General features: G+C 37.0%; 1 protein-coding gene across 1 annotated transcript in view; it reads right to left on the bottom strand.

Annotated features, from left to right (window-relative positions):
* The window catches only part of LOC6040957 (paired mesoderm homeobox protein 2B), a 65,351-nt gene extending 44,118 nt beyond the window's left edge, over nt 1-21,233 (bottom strand). Inside the window, exon 1 of the mRNA XM_038257677.1 lies at nt 20,121-21,233. Coding sequence (XP_038113605.1) covers nt 20,121-20,481 — 361 coding nt within the window. The 5' untranslated portion in view covers nt 20,482-21,233. The remainder of the gene's footprint in view (nt 1-20,120) is intronic.
* Between the last annotated feature and the right edge of the window lie 1,305 nt (nt 21,234-22,538).

Genomic DNA, 22,538 nt, shown 5'->3' with positions numbered 1-22,538 from the left:
ATGCCAATACAATTAAATACAATAAAATGATAAGTTTACCAAAAATGCGAAACATTTCACTTGAAATATTTCATAGGCGTTCGAAGCACCGGGAAGGCAAAGCAGAAATTTATGGTTACAATTTCCTTAAATTCTTAAAATTTTTTAAATAAACTATCGAATGTTTTGATGTTAACAGCTTATTTGAGACCTAAAGAATGCCATTCACTTACACTTACAATTTGTACGATTCATAAGTAAAATCGAGTGTCCGGAATTCGAAGCAAAAGTGTCCGGATTTCGAATCAGCTTTTATCAGTGTCCGGGATTCGAAGCACAACAAGTCATCTTAATTTTGAAATTCTGATGAAAAATTGTTTGTAAAGACATATTTTGCATGCATGTTCTTGAAACTGACTGTTTATACTACATCCTGATGATATTTCTACATTTCCAACTTATTACATGATTTTTTGCCAGCTATAACAAAAATGATATGCTACTAAGTGTCCGGATTTCGAATCATGACGTTAACCGCGTTTGTCGGTTTCTTCGCGGTACAACATCGATTCGGAATCGATTTGAACAATTCAAATATTTCACCTCTCGAGAAGTGTTTCGTTTAGCTGTCGAACGGAATTAAAGTGCAAATACTGCTGCTGCAGCAGCACCGGAAGAAACCTGTTGAAAAATCAATAGAGAAGGAAAATCGGGCGTCTCCGGGAGGGAAATTCTGCTTGCTCGACTGTGTGAGTTAGGCTGCAGATGGAATGATGCACTCAAAATTTAAGATTTGTCTTCAAAAACTTAGTTTTGTAGTTTATTTTTCATTTATAAGCTAAACTTATATTAACTCACTTTAGCAAAAATGTGTGGCAGACATATTCAAAAATTAAATTAAATCTTAGTTTTTGTCTGAAACTCGATTTCTTTAAGTTTCAAAATCCAAGTTACAATACAAAAATTAATGAACACTTTAATCTTTGATCGTGCTCCGGGACCGTGGTGTAGGGGTAAGCCTGGTTACATCTCACCCAGTCTGCTTGGGTTCGATCCCAGACGGTCCCGGTGGCATTTTTCGAAACGAGATTTGTCTGACCACGAAGTAAATGTTGGCCCCGGTCTAACCTAAAAAATGGTTAGGTCGATAGCTCAGTCCAGGTGTAGGAGTCGTCTCCCTGGGTCCTGCCTCGGTGGAGTCACTGTAAGGCATTTGGACTAACAATTCAAAGGTCGTCAGTTCGAATCCCGGGATGGATGGAAGCTAAGGTGTAAAAAGAGGTTTGCAATTGCCTCAACAATTAAGCCTTCGGACACTTAGTTTCGAGTAGGAATCTCACAATCGAGAACGCCAAGGCAATGCTGTAGAGCGAATAATTTTGATTTTTTTTTTAATATTTGACCACCTTGTAATGAAATATTACCAATTGATTGGGATATATTAGGCTTGTCAAATATGGATGGGGGCCACGTGGACAATTTAGGGGGTGGGTACGGTGATTGTTCACTAGGGGGTTGAGATGTCCAAAATAGTATCGTGGTTTGTGGATGGTCCCATGATTTCACTGATTTTCAGGACCAATTTATTGTACATTATATAATAAATAATAAAATAAATAATTGTGAGATTTTTCGACCCAGTATAAAATCCCAAGGCTTCTTTATTAGATTTTGATGTATTTTTGCTTCGTCACTGAGAAGGAAATCACTCGAAAAATGAACTTTTTTATTTGACCTCCGTGACCGACTCAGAATTAAATTCTGAGCAAATTTCTGTGCGTGTGTGGTGATGTTGATAAAAAAATGCACTTAATTTTCTCGGCCTTCACTGAATGGACTTTGTCCGGATGTGGTCTACTCCGTCCAGCTAGAGGTTTTACAGGTATTGAAAATTGTAAAGTTTCATGTAGTTGTTTAATAGTTATGATAAAAAAAAAACATTTAAACAACCACAAAAAAGGCGATTTTCAACATAACCTCAAATGACCGGGTTGCCATGGCAATGTCTGTATGTTCTTCACAAAAAATCTGTATTTTTTGAAATCGGAAAATTTATATTTTTAATTAATATATAAATGAGTAGAAGGCACCAACTTAACCAACTTAACTTTGGCTAGAAAACCGTAACTCAAATCATGATTTTTTGAGTACTTTTTTCTGGGAAATTTTAGCGATGTCCATATGTTTTTTAGTTCAGTTGAACTCAATTTGCAACATAATCAATTCTAAAATAAGTGTCATAAACTGCTGATGGCTAATATTTTGCTTGTCTTTTGCGTGTTTTACATTGTATTTTTACCCTATTTTGGGCTTCTTCATAATCATGTACCTAACACAAAATTTGATGTCCTGGCTGGTCAAAGTTTTAACGCCGGCGCCTTTACTCTGCGCGAGAAGGTGAATCTTCAGGCTTGTTTTCATATAACGGCAATAAATTGCTCTATTTTTAGTGAAACACAGACTATCATTTTTAAATTAGCTCAAAAATGTTGAAAATAATTCTATAAGAATGCATTTAAAATTGTTTTCAGCAGATTGCACTAAAAAATACATTGAAATTTAGAAGATTTTTTATAAAACTTGTTTTGCCCCCGATTTTTCGGACCTTTTTTATAATATTTGCAACAATTGCGAAATTGTCGGATGTTAAAAAAAAAAATAAATGGGAAATTATGGAATCAATAATACCATTTTAAATTGGCGTAATACTTAATATTTGGCCCTACTGAAATGTTAGTCTTAATTCCAAAATTTTCAAAACTTATATGGGTGAACCAAAGACACTGAAAGGCTTATTTAGACATCCCAAAAAGATCCTAAAAAGTTTTCATCAAATTATCTGAGATTCGGCTTCTAAAAATTTCATAAATAACACTTAAGTGCTTATAACTTTTGATAGGGTTGTCAGATCTTCAACCTTTTGAACTCATTGGAAAGGTCTTTCAAATACCTTTCTAAAAATGTACAACATGACGAGTTTTCTTACAAAAACCACCCTTTATACAATCTTCCGGACTTTTGTCAGAATCGTTTTTTTAGCATAACTTTTGAAGTATTTTACTAAACTTTATAATTTTCAATAGTGACAAATTAGACCAAAACGGTCCAAATCGGTTCAGCCAGTGCCGAGATAATTAAGTGCAATTTTTTTTTGATTAACCTCCCACCACACACACAGACATTTGCTCAGAATGTGATTCTGAGTCGATAGGTATACGTGAAGGTGGGTCTAGGAGGTCAAATTAAGGATTTCGTTTTTCGAGTGATTTTATAGCCTTTCCTCAGTAAGGCAAAAACAGCTTTTGAAAAAAAAAGTTTGAAAAGGTTTGCTTGACTACATTGATTTTAATATAAACTTCATGATAAAGATAACTTAAAATCACTCAATATTTGGGTGTGTTTCAATCCTCGCTCTGATGAATGTTCTGCAAATCGAAGCGCTTGAAGCGAGCAAAAACCGCACCAGACTTTAGCTTTGAAAAGGTTGAGAAGAAAGTTTCACTCTGCAGCCAAAACCGATATTTAATTTCTCTCCGTGTTCGTTGGTTTTTCCACTCGAAGGAGTACACGAAATACGGAACATTTTGTGCAAGTTTGCATGTTTCCTTACGTTGAGGGTGGACTCAAATTTCAAATTTTATTTAGATTTAAATTTTCAATATTTTTTCGATCTGTTCCCAACCGTCTTTCCCAACTTTGGCTTCTTTCCAATATTTTTCAATTTCCAATTCCACCATCAAACAAAAAATCCCCCAATTTAACGCACCCTTACAACGTTCCAATACACTCGCGGGAGGGAAAACCGACCTTCCATCCCCCCGCCCTGGGGGGAGCAGCGAAATTACCAATGCAAACAAGCTAATTTTGGCGTGTTAGCACAGACTTGGTGCGGACGAAGGGCACTGAATTCATCCATATTTGATGAGATCAACTCCCCCGGCCCCCTTCGACGAACCGCGCTCTGGCTGGACTTCTTTGGTTATTTTGTTAGAGTTTTTTTCCCTCCGTTGGCGCAAAAAGTATTCCATTGCCACGGGGGACACGGAAGGTGGACCAATATTTGCGCTGAATTGGAAGAACATTTGCCGATGGAGTTTTGGTCGATTTCGGGTTTGAAGGTCAGGGAGTTATTGGTTGAAGAAAAAGATGTTTAGATCTTTAATTGTTTCATGATTGTAAAACTCAAATTTTTCTATTCTACTAGATTCACTAATTACCAGCTTTATAATGTAAAAACAGTAATAAAAAGTTGTATAATTTTCTCACTCTCCTAAAACTAGCAACTAAAAATGATTATTCACTTGACATCCGGCTCATAAAAACAACCGGACTCAAATCATGTTGGCATCGTTTGTCAGAACCACTTCACGCTACATAAATTCCGTCCCGTAATAAGCAGGTCCATCCTTCCGAGCGTCCTTCCCAGAAAGTCCTAGCAGGACAAGCTCCATTTTATTTCATGAATTATTTACAAAGTATTATTGTCTTTATTATTAAGTGCACCGAATTTATCTTCGGGTTCCGGGATTTTCCACGTCCCAAACTATCCAATGCTCTTCTAGACTTCTTCTGCTCTCTTTTTTTTGCCCTCCCCAAGAAAGGGTCGAAACTGTCGCGTTAGACTTTGGGTCCGGTGTCATTTTGTTCCGGGAAACTTTTTCTCATCTATTCTCGTCCTTTGGTGTGGTGAAGGAAGAAAATCCTTTCCTAGCTCGGAACCCACTTATATCTTTTTTGTCATCTCGACATATTCTTTTTGAAGGTTATTGCCGGCATCATTCCAAGTCCTTAGAGGGGGGAAAAGAACATTCAAAATGTCCCGAAAGTAAGGTTCCGGACTATGTGCAGTGGATTATGGACGACAGGCTGGAAATGTTTGGTCATTGATTGATATTGGATGGAAGATGGCAGCCGGTCCCATTTTGGTCGGGATGATTTGGCGAAAAATGTAAGGACTCGAGAAATAAAGGAGGCTCGTCGAGGCCGGATAGAAGAAAAGCCTAGTCGTCTCACCCTGATGCAAAAAGAAATTGATCGAGAAGAAAAGAAAAAAAAACACCAAGCAAGTGTTCTAAGCAAAGCGACGTCTGTCGAGTTCAATTTGGGTGGCAATCGTTCATAGACTATGAATGGGGCAGCGAGGATGAAATATGATACATCTGAGAGCAAGTGAATGAGAGGGGAAACTGGCAGCACTTGACTCATTTTTTCCACCTTTTTGGGAACAGTCAAAATCGCTGGTAATTTGTTTCTCTTCTTCTTAAGACGAAATCTTTTACCTTTAAAACGTACAATCCTCATCCTTGAAACGTGCTGAGATTTGTATTCATTTTGCTGGGGCTCCTTTTTTGTACTTCAGCAGGAAAAGCTGTTCAAGCAAACGTCAGCAGCTTTCGTGTGTTTGGTTCAAAATAGAGACTGGAACTCATTTTTTTTCAGAAGGTACAATCTTAGAATCACACAAAAAATATGAGTGATGTGAACATTTGAAGAGAGATACCATCCCCAAAATTTGGACGTGTGAGCACGTGCATAATAAATGTTAATCATGGTGTTGAAAGGGAACGAAAAATGAATGCATTTTTTTTTAAATAAGAGGGTCTCGTTGAATGTACAAAACAAGAATAGCTTCTAGAATAAGAAAAAAGGAAACCTAGAAGTTCTCTTAGTTTCAATGTAATCAGAATTTCAGACTTAACCCTCTAACGCCCAGAGCTGTTTGCTTATCGTAAAAATAGTAAATGCTTAAATTTTGGTACAATAATGCAGAAAATACTTTACTTTGACCCACAAACATCGAATTGGTGCAAAACAGTTGAATTTGAAATGGTGCACCAGAGCACCATCAGGAAGATGACCAACTTTTTTTTAAATCACAAAAACTCATTTTCTTCAAATCTATTGGTTCAGTTGTTTGAAAATGCTTCGAAATGTGTTAAAAACTACTCATTCTTTGCTGTAAGACCATATTTCTGAAATATGAAGTACAAATTTTAAAATCTCTGCATTTCTTTGATTGGCTCATTCAAAACTCACAGACATCCATTTTCATTAAAAATAAAGAAAATAATAAAACCATCGGTCTAATAACAACGTGTTGTCTTGTTTTTGAATAGTCATAACGTTTAAAAACTTTTGTTTTGATTAAAAAAGGATTTTTCTGTAATTTAGAAAAAAAGTGCTCCTGAATATTTAGTTGCTCATATGCCTAAATGGCTCTGGTGTACCAAATAAAAAAGGTCGAAAAACATGCAAAATCGGTCCAAACTCACAATGTTATTCACAGAGGTTCTTGTCCAAAGTTAAAATGATAGCAGAACATTTTTTGTTTCACAAAATTTTGTGTTTGGTAATTTTTACGGGCTTTCGAAAACAGGTCTTATTTATTTCCCTAAAATTGGCCCATTTTTTATTACATTTCACTCTGTAACTTTTCATGTGCTTCAAGAAATTTGATGAAATTTGGGGAGATGTTAGTATACATTCTACATAAACACCTGCAACTTGAAGCACCATGAAAAGTTGTGACAGTTTCGAGATATTTGAGTTCAAAGTTTTGATGCTCTGGAGTAACCATGGGCGGGAGAGGGTTAAACAATTATCAGTCAAATTGAAACATGAATCAACCGTTTTTTTCGATTGCTGTGTATTTCAAACAGTACAAATGCAACCAGATATAAATCTTGATTTATCCCAAGTAACATTTTTTTTCCAGGAGTTCTACAAGAGCTCTTCAAGATAGCTACAACATAGCACTTTGAACCGCGGTAGGATAAAACTCTCTTCAAGTACTCTTCCAAACTCCTGAAGAAGTTTTGAAGAGAATTTTATCCTACCGCGGTCCAAACTGCTATGCTGTAGCTATCTTGAAGAGCTGTTGTAGAACTCCTAGAAAAAAATGTTACTTGGGTGGTTCAATTTCGCTTTTATTAAGTTATCAACAATCTCCACTTTAAAATTTTTAATTTCACTACAAGTGTTAAAATAAGTTGAATGCAACTTCTTAAATGTTATTTTCACTATTTTAGTGATAAGTTTTGAATTTTCACAAATTTTAATTTAAATTATTTTAAAAATAAATACATTATACAACGCTGCAAAACAAAAACAAGTTTTCGTTTCTTCCAAGAAAATAAAAACAATCGAAAACCTAGTTGATGTCTATGATGATTAGTGTGGTTCAGGCCCCCTTGGAAATGCAAAAAGTGTTCAAAGACCGTTGCATTGTTGATTAAATTATTGTTCTATGCCCACTAAAGCTCTCCTGAAATTTTCAGCCAATTTGGTTCAGGTTTGGCCACAGCTCTGGGACATTTAAGTTTGCATGGGATTTTGAATGTTTTACTACGGGAAAAAATCTTTTTTTAGTTTTTACTGCCTCAACAATCAGTTACCCATTCAAGTAATTGGAACTAATAAAATTTATGTAGATTATTGTATGGGGAACAACTTTTCAGAACATCACAGATTGATCCGAGTTAATCTGGCTTAATTATAAGTGGTTTAAGCTATGGTGTCGTAATTGTTTTTGCAAAGGGCCAACACCGGCAATTTTTTTCCTAATTTTCATCTAGGCGCTCACTACGATTTGTTTTTCATAGCTTGACAACTTTTTTGTTGTTGCTGTCAAACAATTTTTCAACTGCAAATGGAAAGGTCTTTTTCAAGTCATCTGTACAATTTGACCAGATTTTCTCGTTTTAGGTTCCGCAGTGTCCAGCGAGAAGTGGAAATTACAGTCAAATAAAAAAAATCCGGCGTTCCCGGAGTTTAAAATGCCGATGACCATGAGGAACGGAATGGCAACAATAGAATTCCTACATAGAGATCGCAAATGAAGGAGCTCTGGCATGGAATTTTATTACCTGGGCTGACTTGCCTGGTTTTCGAATTACATCATGAAGCATTAAAGAAATTTTGTTGAAAAATCTGGCAAAATAAAATTCGGATTAACTTTAACTTTGTCTCCGTGATATGCAGAAGTAGAGGAGTAAATAATTGTATGATCCAAGAGGAGAGGCATTAAACGCCAGCGACCAGGCACTACGACATCGACGCATCTTGGTTGACCTGAGTGTCAAACTTGCAAGTTATCTATCAAAGTTTCTAAAAAGCATCAGGAATCATACGCAACTCTTCGCTGCACAAACAGTAGTTTTAATTAGTTCAATATTTCTGAGATATTTCAATAATGGCATCAAACAGTAAAATCTAAGAATTAATAATTAGTTGATTTTACAAGTTAATATATCTAATTTAGGTTTCACCAGACGAAACAACCCTTATTCATGTATAACTAGTACAGCCTCTTGAAATAAATAATGTAGTTAGAATTTGTAGGAATATTTTTGTTTCATTAAGATTACCAATTATTCAAAAGTTCTTTGATTATTACTACGAGAGTCTTCAGCGAAAGGCCAAGAAGTCACAATAGGGAACAGAAAAGTACGTTTGAGTGATTATTATCGATTTTTAGAAACCTTCTACAATATTTATAATTATTCTGCACAGGCATTTATTAATTCTCAATGTATCGCTTCAGTTAAAAGTAACCAACCTGTTTTATTTGTGCGGACTGTGATTAATGAATCGGATAAATTTTCCCGTTGGCCGCCGCCATCAATGGATATGACCCACAGATTATAGAAAATTTGTATTTTCTTCATCAATCGTGCACACTCCCCCCTCCTCGTGGACAATTGCCCATACAACAAAAACTTTTGTATGTGGAGCGTGGACAATCGTTATACCACATACTAGGAAACTCTATGAAGAGAATGTTAAAATGCCTAATTTCATGTGATTATAATTATAAAGATGGTTCTCGAATGTGTAACCAGTGGGTGTGTTGTGGGAGAATTTCGGTGACACAGAGGCAGGGGAGTGCGTGTGTTCGTGGATAGTGAGACGAGTCGGTTTATGTCTCCAGTGTACGGACCCAGCCATTCCCGTACTAAAGCGCCTATAAAGAGGAACAGTTCTGCCAGCCACCACCAGAGGGCCGAGGATCAACGAATGGGCTGCCATTGGGGGTGGCGAAACTGATGATGATGATGGGCGGGTTTTCCAGGATTCGTCGGATCAGAGGTTCGCGGGATGAGGCCCGGATTTTCATCGGCCATTTGCCCGGTGTATTGAAGTGCGACAAGTCGCGATAGCCGTCGTAGCTTCGACTGCAGCTCGACGGAGTGTTGTGAAGTGCCAGTGCCAGGAAGCGGTCAAAGGACTTCACGGAGGACAGAGGAGACTGGGACAAGCGAGAACACCAAGAACTCCAGGTAATTCCCCGCGAACCCGTCACCGTCTACAATCGTCAATTGCGGTATCGACGAGCAGCGACTAGCCAACATCGCTAGATCGTCTGCGTCCTGCATTTTGGAACCCCCCGAACCTCAAACCACACAGAGAACCATCTGCAGAACGAAACGGCCGGAGGTCGGTTCCGAAGATCCGGAAGCAGAGCAGCGGCAGGTGCAGCTGAGGGGCCTCACATCAGCAGAAGATCCACCCACGGTATCCGGAAAGAATCAGGTCGAGGTAGGAGGTAACCTGTATGGAAGTGGAATAGTGGGAAAAGATAGGAGGCCAGGTAGAAGAGAAGCATGCCGACCCTTGAGAGAAATTGGGAGTCATTCGGACCTCCCACAACCCTCACTGAGTTGTATGCTTTGATGCCCTTGCCTGGTAGCATGTAACTATGAGGCCGCGCAAGTTTTTAGTCACAAATGCGATAGATAGCAGGATTTGGAATAAATTTAATGTTCAAAATCAATCAACACATTTTTGCTAGCAATCTTTTAACTGAATTGAGCTGCTTTACATTCCACATCTTAGTTCTTGATGGTGATGATTCCGTTTGAACGAGATGTGGTTTTGACCCTTGGTGTGTTTGACCATCAACGACACATCGGCATTTAGAACTCCGGAGACGTCGGGCTATTTTTTTGTATTGGATCGTTGCACAAACTGGAGTAATGCTAAAATTTCCACTTCTCGCTGGACACTGCGGAACCTAAAACGAGAAAATCTGGTCAAATTGTACAGATGACTTGAAAAAAAGACCTTTCCATTTGCAGTTGAAAAAATTGTTTGACAGCAACAACAAAAAAGTTGTCAAGCTATGAAAAACAAATCGTAGTGAGCGCCTAGATGAAAATTAGGAAAAAAAATTGCCGGTGTTGGCCCTTTGCAAAAAACAATTACGACACCATAGCTTAAACCACTTATAATTAAGCCAGATTAACTCGGATCAATCTGTGATGTTCTGAAAAGTTGTTCCCCATACAATAATCTACATAAATTTTATTAGTTCCAATTACTTGAATGGGTAACTGATTGTTGAGGCAGTAAAAACTAAAAAAAGATTTTTTCCCGTAGTAAAACATTCAAAATCCCATGCAAACTTAAATGTCCCAGAGCTGTGGCCAAACCTGAACCAAATTGGCTGAAAATTTCAGGAGAGCTTTAGTGGGCATAGAACAATAATTTAATCAACAATGCAACGGTCTTTGAACACTTTTTGCATTTCCAAGGGGGCCTGAACCACACTAATGATGATATTGACATTTGAGTGTATATATAAATGATTAGCAAATGTCAGTATACTTTATGTTCAAACCAACAGTAAAACTGTCTCGGTAATATTACCCTTGGAATGGGTACATGTTCCACTTTTCCAGTGTTCTGGCCCTTTTTCAGTCTAAATTGACGGATGTGCGGGAAAAGGTCGAAGCATATAAGGTCGAATGGACACTACGTCGAATGGACAAATGGTCAAATCCCAAAAGGTCGAAAGACATAAAGTCGATTGTAAAAAAGGCTTCTACTAAAATAGCAAACTTTTCTTGATCGTCCTTAAAACAATTGTTAGATTTTCCATTGTTTCAAGCTGAACTGATCATTCTTTCTTTAAAAAAAATATTTTGCAGGATTTATTTCATTTATTTTTGAAAAATACCTTTTCTTGAATATCGTAATATTTTTTTTAGTTCTGGGAATTCTGTCAGATTTCAGTATTTTTTAATCCGGCTGAAACTTTTTTGGTGCCTTCGATATGCCCGAAGAAGCCATTTTGCATCATTAGTTTGTTCATATAATTTTCCATACAAATTTGGCGGCTGTCCATACAAAAATAATATACGAAAATTCAAAAATCTGTATCTTTAAAAGGAATTTTTCGATTTGATGTCTTCGGCAATGTTATAAGTATGGACAAAGACTACACTGAAAAAAATGATATACGGTAAAACATTTTTTGGTGATTTTTAATTTCACTTTTTGTCACTAAAACTTGATTGGCAAAAAACACTATTTTTATATAATTTTTTTCAATCTCTGATTTGTTTTAGGGGACATAAAATGCAAAATTTTCTTAAAATTTCAGAATGGGCAAAAAATCTTCGACCGAATTATAATTTTTTAAATCAATACTGATTTTTTCAAAAAATCGAAATACTGGTCGCAACATTTTTTCAACTTCATTTTTCGATACAAAATCGAATTTGCAATCAAATCGTACTTCAGTGAAATTTTGATAAAGTGCTCCGTTTTCAAATGATTGCCAATTTTAGGAAACTTTTTTAAAAACAGTCTCAGTTTTTTTTTTTTTTAATTAGTGCCCATGTTTGCCCATTTTTGAAAAAAAAAAATTTGAAGAGCTGACAAAATTCTCTATTCTTTGTTTTTTGACCATTGTTGATACGACCCTTAGTTGCAGAGATATTGCCATGCAAGTGTTTAAAAACAGGAAAATTGATGTTTTCTAAGTCTCACTCAAACAACCCACCGTTTTCCATCGTCGATATCTCAGCAACTAATGGCCCGATTTACAATGTTAAAAAATATGAAACATTCGTGAAATTCGTGAATCTTTTCGAAAACAATATTTTCAAAAAAAAATTAAGACTAACATTTCAAAAGGGCATAATATTGATTGTTTGGCCCAGCTTTTCAGCTTTCCAAAAATTTATCTATTAAAAGTGGGCAAACATGGGCACTAATTTAAAAAAAAAAATTAAAAAAACTGAGACTATTTTTAAAAAAGTTACCATAAAATGGCTTTTACTTTAAAATGGGGCACTTTATCAAAATTTCACTATAGTACTTTTTGATTGCAAATTCGATTTTGCATCGAAAAATGAAGTAGAAAAAAAATGCGACCAGTATTTAGATATATTGAAAAAATCAGTATTGATTCAAAAATTCATAACTCGGTCGAAGATTTTTTGCCTATTGCCCCTTAAACATATCTGAAAATGAAAAAAATAAAAATAAAAATAGTGTTTTTTTGCAAATCAATTATTGTGACAAAAAGTGAAACTAAAAATCATCAAAAAAAATTACTTTGTATCATTTTTTTGTTTTCAGTGTAGTTCTTATCATACCTACAACTTTGCCGAAGACACCAAATCAATAAAAAAAATTCATTCAAAAGATAGATTTTTGAATTTTCGTATATCATTTTTGTATGGACAGCTACCAAATTTGTATGGAAAATTATATGGACAAACTAATGATGCAAAATGGCTTCTTTGGGCATACCGAAGGCACCAAAAAAGTTTCAGCCGGATTAAACAATACAAAAATTAAAATTAATAAAAACAGACTTCCATTCTTCTAAGAAGTTCTTCAAAAATGTTTGTGAGTTTCCCAGTTTGTAAAAGAAACTCTTCTTGTTTATTGTAATAATTTTCTGAGTTTTTCCATTCTTTGAAACATGAGCAGTTCTTTAAATAAAATGTTTGGCATTCGACCTATTGTCCATTTGCCCTAAACCTGACTGGAAATGTAAATAAACAACAACTGGTTGCCTAGTATTTCAAATTCTTTTGGTCAAAAGTGCGATGGAAAAGTGTGGGTATAATCCAAGTTACAGTGCAATGATAATAATGTTATTACCAAGATTTTTCTCTGTGTACAGTTCATTCTAGAGTTTTTCTGCCAACTTTAACTTATTCAGAAGTAAGCCAAAATTGGTATGAAAATATCTCGTTCAAAAAGATTTGAGCAAATCTGTTTTTGATCGAATTGCGATACATCAAATTAAAAAATGCTTTTTTGCAATTCCGTCGTGAAACTACTTACTTTTCCTGTCATTCTTGAACGACGAAATAACCTACTTTTCTGTACCAAATATAACAGAATCGAATAGCAACACTTTTCAAAATAAATGCTGAAAAGTTCTACTTCTCAGCACTCAAATGGGTGCTGAAAAGTTAAACTTTTCAGCACTTGTTTCAAAAAGTAACACTTTTCAATTATTTTTTTTATTTAAACGATTTATTGACAAAATACATGAAAATTTGACATAAAATTTCACTCAGTGTGTGTTTTTTGGAATTGCAAAAAATGTTGTATGGAACTCGTTGCAAAACTTGACTTTACGACTCGTGCTGAAAAAATCCTCTTTTTGCAACTTGTTGCATAAACTACTATTAATTGTTCACTTGCATGTCCTTTACTGAAAAACAATGATAATTTGATGTTTCAAAGAAAAAAGAAATCGGTGTCGGAGGTCGCCATGGTTTTTTAAAGCGTGTTGCAAACTTATCAGACATATGATTTATGTTTTATGTTGAATGCAATTAAAAAAAACTTTTCTATTTAGTTTTGGTGAAATCGAAATTAAAATGGGAAATAAAAAGAAATTTTTCCCACTGCGATTTGAAACAAGATTTCCTCTTTTAAAATGAATGCAATGTTTTCTGTATGCATGTTTGTAGTATGTTGATAAATTTTTATTCAAGAATTTCAATTCAATGCAAAGTGACGCTATAGCCCAACCAACTCACACGTGAATGCAAATCAATCTCGGCCAAACCGGATTTGGGCGAGCCATCAGACACAGTTCAGCCTCCCCAGCCAGACAGACAACCCAGACAGCCGACAGCCGGAACACGCGGGCCCGATGACGCGTCCTGCCCCAAGTCGAACAACCACCGTGCAGTGTAGAGTTCAACCTCAGCCTCAAAGTCCCGACAAATCTCCAAGGGAGCTCTCCCCCCGTTCGCCGCCCAACGGGTGGGCGGGATAATGAAATATGATATCCAATTAAGTGGCTACTAATTGCCCGGTAATCCAATTTCGGAAATCATTCTCAATTATCAACAATTACCGCCAGAGGCAATCGAATTAAAACCAGATTTGAATCTTGAAATTTCCAAAGCTTTCGGGTCCTTTCCGGTCCTTGTGTGCCGGATTTGTGTGGTGGTGGTGCGGTGTGGTTGTTCAATTTATTATGACTTGAAACGGAGGCAAAATAGTGCGGAATAGTTGGGCGAGCTTTTGTCGAGGTCGGGCCCGGGCTAGAATCTGCAACTCCAAGAACATAGGCCTACGGGACCAACTGGCAAGGATCCGGTATGATAGTGTGGTTTACCGGGATTGTCGGGATATACAGCAACGGGCAACTATACACACCACACCACATAAACCAAGGATTCGAGGTGGCTTATGTGTAGGTTGAAATTATGGTCGAGGTTGTTAATTTATTATAACTCTGGCAATTACGGCGTCAGGGATGATCATCGTCAGTCCCCGAGCAGGATGCAGAATTGTGGAATGGGACATGTAGTGTTACTACAGTTCAAGAACATGGTCAGACTTGGGACAAGTCACTTCTGTTTTCACTGGCTTTTGTGGAGAATTCTCCAGAGTAGAGAGTCAGAACGAAAGACCCGCACGAAACTTTGTTGAGGACTGTTCGGTGTTCAACTCTAATGGGGTTGTTCAAGGAATCCAGCAAAATTTTATTTCCATTTATCGATAACAATAGGTTACCAAGTAGTCAATTGGTCCATTACTCAAATTCTTGAACATCCCTATTCCACACTATCAGCCAGCTTAGCACGACACAACAAAGCGTAGTTCCCTCTAGCAATTTGGTCCTTACACATATGTGAAACCGTTCCTTCCTACAGAATCCCAACCCGTCTTCCACCCCAACGCAGTCCTCCAAGATCTGCACCTCGAGGAATTATTTATGAGTGACTATTTCATTCTCACTTGTTTGTCCCCACCCTCCCTAGAGACCCCCGTCCCGTTCCCCCTGTTTCCCACCCAAATTACCTCTCACACACCCAAACGAGGACAAAAACAGCCTCAAACCATGAACCTGACCAGCATCGATAAACACTTGGGGCTTCCCCGCTCGACTTTTGTACCGACAATGCGCCTGGCAGCCCACAGAACAACAACAACGTCTCTTAGGAAACGCGCCTGCAGCCATGCTTCTCGTACGACACCAAGATGGTCGTCGCTTCAGGCAACGAAATTTAGTGTCTGCCATAATTAACGCAATTACGCCCGTTTTAGAGCAAGTCACCTAATGCGGCCTAATTGCGGAAGTTTCGGGCGAGGCCGCAACACACGTGGTTAGCCGCCGGTAACAGTTTACGAGGCTTGGATCTTCCAGGATTTAAATCACGGCTCGCTGACCAACCGGAAGGCAGAATCGAAGGTGTTCGAAGAGCGGTGTGTTTTGAATGTTTAACTAGTATCGGGTAGTAGTGTGCGGATTGCGTGTGTTGGAATCACTTCCGGTCGAGCACCTAAATTGCTCCTTGACCCCGCGCCCCGGGAGAAGTGGGTTGCCAACATGCAAAAGTGGTAAACCGTGCGAGTAGAGTGTTGGAAAGTAAGAGTTGACTTCACTCCATGGGCGATTAATTAGGATAATGGACTTCTAATCGATATTCTGGCGAACAGAGATTGCAGTCTGGACAAAGGTGGATGAAAAGTCTCGACTTGATGCTCCTTTCGATGACAGAATTGAAAAAGTAAACAAAATATCAATATTTTTATTATCTGTCCAGTGTAAATTTATTGAATTTTAATTGAAACAACTTGTAAAATCGATTGTAAACTATTTTGAACACATTTTTTAACGTTTACTCATCCATTTTAAATTAAATAAAGGCTTTTTGGACTTTTGAAAAACATTTAATTTAACAACCGCAGATCGAATAAAAACGTCAAACTTTAGGATATTGTTTTCAAAAATGAAGCATTACTGTAATAATGTATAAAGCATTGCGAGATACTTTTTGCTTCAATATTTTTTGAAGTAAGGTTTGAAATAAGGATTTTTTATATTGTTATTGAAACAATGATATGCAATAATAATGATAATATTAATACTATTATAACATGAATCAAAACATGGTTATTCAATGCTAAGTGTGAATTAACTACACTAGGGAAATTCGATATAAAAAATAACCAAAAACCGAATTTCAATAAGTTTTTGATTTTCTAAAATGCACTTGAAAGCAGATCACATAGAATTTTATAATATTTTGGGTTTGCAAGTTAAGCTATTCAAATGTGTTCAGGGATCAACTTTGGCTATGTTTTTTTCAAATATTTTCTTAATTTAAAGCAAAAATAGGTACCCAATAATTTTAGTTATGTCCAAGAATATGCCACTACGGCCTATGCATTTTTAAACAATTTAAATGATAGTGGTATCATTCTATAACAAAAAAAAGAAAAAGCAAACACACATTAAAACATGGATAAAGTAAAAAGGCAATACAAATACTATAGCTCGGTTACTTTTTCAAAAGGTCCTATCTACATAGAAACCCATTGCGCATAAGTTTTTTTAATCAGGATAGAAGGTGGTAGAAAATAACAAATAATATCAGAAACAAATATAAACTTCTTTAGTGCAAATTAAAATATCAAAATGAAACAAGAATATCATGAAACAGGATAAATCAAGTTTTCGCAGAACAAAATCGGCCTTAATTTCATCTTATTTGCAAATATCACTATTTTAAATTACTCTTGTTTTGATAGGAATTTTATTGATTACTTCTCATTGTGCTATATTTTGCTTAAAAAGGATTGAAAACTTTTTTTAACCCCTTCCCGCCCAAAGCAAAATCGAGATTTTTTACGTTTTTCTACATTTCTCGTAAGTGGATCGATCAAATGAGATGGAATTTTAATGATCATAAGTTAACATTCTATATAAACAAATGCAGGTTGTAAAAATGCATGGTTGCAGAGAAATTTCATTTTGAAGACACAAATTATTGGTGCTCTGGACTAACCATGGGCGTTAGAGGGTTAAGGTCAGCTAAAAGACACCAAAGGGATATTAAAGTACCTGAGCAAAGTAAAGAAAAGGGGACGCAAACGGGAGATTAAAGTAAGAAATTTGAAAAAAAAATCGACGATAAATTTTGGACCAACCAGAAAAAAAAGTGGAAACCCGAGCAGACGGAAATAACTTGGGAATAACATTTTTTGATATTTGAAAATACTAGGCCAATAATATTTTATGCTATTTATAACAAAATTTGTTATTCGTCGTTATGGTTTTTTTGTTATTGGATTGTTATTGTGATAACAGGCAAATTACATTTTTAGTTATTTTTCGAACAAATCATTGTTATTATTTTTTGTTATTTTAACAACTAATCCGATCATCCCAATAACAGTTGGAAGTATTCTTCCATAACAAAAACTGTTATTCCCAAGTTGTTTTGGCTTTGAACCAATATCAGACCAATAACAAATTTTGATATGATAACATAAACTGTTATTAAACTCATTTGCAAAAATAGATTTTGCAGGAAAATTCCATGACACTTTTTGTTATTTTAACAGTATTTGTTATTGAAATGGCATGAATTTTGTTATTACCGTCTGCCCGGGAAAGCATTTTGACAGTTAGAACTATGCTTTTTGCATATTAAAATACTTTAGATAACTTCTCACTAAATTTGAGGTAAATAACCTTATCTGGCTTCCCCAGCTACCTTTCAACGCTGCATGAAATACAAACCTGTTGTCTCGGAAGAATTGAACAAAAATAAAGAAAAAAGTTAAAAACAATTTTCTCTCACTTCAAAATTTGTATTTACGGGATTTGGACGTAAACATGTAAACATGTATTCTATAAATTTCCATTGCATATAGTAATAAACTTTTATGAACACCCAAAATTCAGAGTCGAGATAATCGTTCTCTCAAAATTTATTGAGGGCTCAGTGCCAAAATCGATAGAATAATGGTACCAACTCACACCATCATAACAAATGAGTTCATTCGTTAGTTGAATCAATAAATCTCCAACAAGTGTCATACATCGACTTCTGACTTCTCCTTGGTCACCAAGCTGTGGTGGCCGAGGCAGCTAAGTCATTGGATTGGTTTATCAAAGGTCTCTGGTTCGATTCCCGTAGTCGACACTTTTGGTTTTTTGTTTGACGGATGAACTTTTTTTGCAAATGAACCTCGAGAGAATAGTTCTATCGCCCATCTCGAGCTGTGTTCTCTGCGTCCGTGAATGGTACCACTATTCTCTCGACTCGAGACCATCATTCTCTCGTACTAGCGCTGCCAGTTTTGGGTGAAGGAACAATTATGATCTCGAAACCCTACGAATATTTCAAATCACATTAGACAATGTCGAAAACTGTCGAATGATTCAAATTTTAATATATCGAATGTTATGTTTAGATATAATCCAAATTTGTTGAACCAAAACCATATGGTATTAACCTCATCCAATTTGGTGCACCCAAAGTTTAAGAACGAGGGGATAGTCCTCACGAAAAGAAACGTGAAGAAAGTGCTATTTTGCGAGAGTATAGTCCTCTCGCGTGTTCATTCGTTCATTGGAACAGTTCATGCTATTGAGTGGCTTATATGGACAAATGACCACCATTTAGTCACCGAACCATGGTGGTCCATACGGCAAAGGCACGGTTCAATAATCCGAAGGTCTTTAGTTCGAGTCTCGGAACCGGTACTTTTTTTATGGATGAACTTTTTTTGAAGATGAACCCATGAGCTGAGAGATGAGTACTCTCGGTAATTTCGGGATTAATGCTCTCAGTCCGCACACAGTACCATTTTACTACCAAATCGTGCTCTTTATCCTCTCGTATGCCGATGTCCAGTTCTGGGTGTGACAACACATTTTTTATGTGACTTGATAATCTGAAGCTTCGATTATCCAATGTTTCGATTATCTGAAGTTCAATTATCCGACTTTTTACAAGGAACTTCGTATAACCAAAACGTCTAAAATATGTTTTTTTTAATTTTTTTTATTCTTAACATAAAAATTAAACAAACCCATGTCAAATAATAATATGCTTTATAAATATTTCTTCACTGCCATCTTAAAAAAAAGATAACTTTAGATTAATATTAGAGTAATATACGAACTCAACGACCGAAAAGCCAATGAAAAAAGTATATTTTATTTTTAAAGTTAATGTTAGTTTTGTAAAGGTATGATAGTTTTGGGCTTCTTGCACACACTCTAATTGAGTTGTAGTAAATTTTCTGCCGAAAAGTAAAATTGTAAATTTCGGGTATAAATGCTATGGAATTATCTTAAGCAACCTTGATCACCCACGTGAATTTGTAGTTTCAGCAAATAAAGTGGAATGTGCATGATTGCAAAAGATAATTCCATAACCTTTATACCCGATTTTATGTTTGCAGAAAATTCACTAAATTTTAATTTTGTCGATCGCAGCGTTTTCAGGGAGCCCAACTCGGTTATACCATGACGAAACTGAAGACTTGACAAACATCAAGTTCAAAAAAATATGCATTTCTTTGTGGTTTTAAATTTTTGACCACTTATGAGCAGTCTTACTGCGAAATTTTTTGTGTTACTTGGATATTTGGAACATGAAGAACCAGGCATCCCCATGAAAGTTCGTTTTGTTCTACGTCTACATTATATTTTAACTTACAACAAATTAATAGAGGTTTTAGAAGCAGATTTTTGAAGAGAATGTGCTTAAACATTGTACTTTGTGACACCCCACTACGAATGTCCGGAATATTAACTCGTAAACAAACTGAAAATAATGCCACAAAACACAGGAAATAACTAGTGTTGAATGAATATCATAGCAGGTTTATAAATTTAAAAAAAAAACTAACATTCATAGGAAAATATTGATCAAAGGGAAACAGTTTGAATAATGACAAATTTAAGATAATAAAAATGATGCATTCGTGAATAATACAAATTTCATTAATTTGTTAATTTCCGACGGCAAAAATAAAAAATCGTTAAAAATAGTCAAATAGTGAAAAATATTTCAACCAAAAACGAATTAGAAAACTCAAACTCAAATCACCTGCAAACATCCTACTATACTCACACTGCAGATTCATCGACGTCTGAAACATGGACGCCCGGTGCACGTCCTGGTGGCTCCGGCCCCCCATGACGGCACACTGCCCGCCCGGTCCACCCCCGCCGGCAACGGCCGCCGCCGCGTGGTGCAGCGCACTCATGCCCACGTTCGCCACCGGTCCGACGCCCGTCCCGACCGGATTGTACGAGCGGGCCATCGAAGCGGCCGCCGCCGTGTACCGGTAGGCGGCCTGCGACATCTGGCTGCACGAGGTCAGATCGCCGTACGAGCAGGGCATGTTCCCGAGGCCCGTCGGATCCATACCGCCCTGGAGGCAGCTGGAGTCGAACCCGGCCGCCGCCTGGTTCAGGTAGGAGTAGTCCATCTCGTGGGGATAAATTTTGGCGGATTTTTTCTTCTTTCCGGGGTTCGATTACGATAATGCTGATTGGTGATGGTTTTTTTTGTTGGGGGCTTTTTTCCCGTGGAACGGAAGGTGCCAAAAATGAAATTAAATATTAATTTTCACTTGTGCGCGCGCTTAACGGGATTTTTTTTGCACTTTTTTTATCTCTCTCGATGTTTTTATTCGGAAAAGTCGAGCGGTTGGAAGGGGGGTTATTTATTTTTATTATCCACCAGTTTACCACTCAACACCTTGGCACTTGGAGCGGGGTTCATGCCTTTTTCATGAGATCGGTTCAACACTTGGCACTAATTTTCACGCAATTCAAGTTTAATTTGTTCGATTAAATTTTCAACCCAATGGCATTGTAACTGTTATTGAATTCGATTCGAGTTAACCACTTAAGGTGCAAGTCACCCACTTCTCTGACAGGCGTTTGTCAACTTCCGGCCACAAGTATCTCCAGAAACACCTCAAAGTTCAACACCTGTTACGATTCCGATGCAGCAAAACACAACAACCGCACGCGCCTCACAAAAACCACTAAAACGCTCAAGGACTCCGACTAAAAACACGGTCTATTTCCGGCAGAACCTGACTTCAACTTGGAAAAACAACGACGATGACGACCTGACACTCTCGACGCAGCACCCCAACACAGAAAACGCGACCGGTTGCTTCCCGTAGCCAAAATCAAATGATAAGCCTAATTCAATAACGGTGAACTCAAAGCCTGCTGTGCTCTGATAGTGACCGGGAAGGATTGTGTTTTGCACCCTCGCCACGGGGAAATCCCGTGCCACCAGCAGCATCCCTAGCAAACTATTGTCCTGCTTTTTCCGGAGGCCAGGGGGCGTGGCCACGCACGCTCCGCTCCGACCAATCGGATCCCGCGAGAGTCCTGAAAAGTCGATGACGTCACCGAAGTTGCGAGAGAGCGAGCGTCCTTTCGCTCGCCTAACTAGGAAAAGGTCGTAGCGTGCTCTGCCTTCCCCTAAACGCGAAGGAGAGCAGAACAAAAAAGGACGCAACGGTGACGTCACGCAAGGACGAAGAGAGTGAGGGAGAGCGCGGTCGTTTGCGACGTCGTCGCAAGTTGTCGTGGCGTCGTCGTGAGGAAAAGTGCAACATTTTATTTGCAGTTTTATTTTTCGACACGTTTTTCCAGATTTTTATGGTCTATCAGAGGCACTCGGAGGGTTTTTTTAAGGTATGGTGCGGAGTTTGGGATGCTTTGCATACGTAAGGTTAGTGTGTGTGGGAGAGAGAAGTTGTCGTTTTTTCTTTATGTTGTGATGATCTTTTTTCTTCTATTGACATGTTGGGTGAACCTACTTTTTTGCCTGGTTTGTAAGATTTCCACAGATTTATTTATTCAAGCATCTTTAAGTCGTGAGAAAATACTTCAGCTTGCTTGAAACATTTCGACAAGTAAGTAACATTCGACGGAGTAAGTAACATTGGCGTTGCTCCTAATCATACGTTCGTAAACAAATAAATCTAGCAAAACAATATAATTGGGCCAATGTGTAAGTATAAAGAAAGATACTATCCTGTTCGTTCATCATGTGACGTAAGCAGGATAGACTCTTTGTTTAGATTTCGACATTGGCCTATTTACATTATTTTGCTTGATTTTTTTTAATAGTTTGAAAATATTGTTTATGTTTGTTATTTAAATAATATCTCTATGCTTTCGAAACTCTCAAAATAGCATTTTGAGTTTTCATTCGACAAAACAAGTCCAACTAATATCTGCCCAATGAAACCGGAAGCGATCAAATATTTTAAAACGCAGGTTAAAGATATTTAAAAAAATATAAATTTATGAAAATTCTCATTTTACCATCTCAACACGCCTTAGGCTACCCAAATTGTGAGTTTTGATCGATTTCGACAGATTTTACATTTTCTGCAAATTTCGAAAAGATAATTGGCCAGATTTTTTCAATCATGATACCCTGCCCCCAGGCTACTTTTTTTAAACCGGCTTTTATCGTAGAGCATTACTGTTCAATAAAATGGTACAATAATAG

The sequence above is a fragment of the Culex quinquefasciatus genome, chromosome 2, assembly GCF_015732765.1.
Source record: "Culex quinquefasciatus strain JHB chromosome 2, VPISU_Cqui_1.0_pri_paternal, whole genome shotgun sequence".
NCBI classification, from domain to species: Eukaryota; Metazoa; Arthropoda; class Insecta; order Diptera; family Culicidae; genus Culex; species Culex quinquefasciatus.
This window is presented reverse-complemented; position numbering and strand designations above follow the sequence as displayed.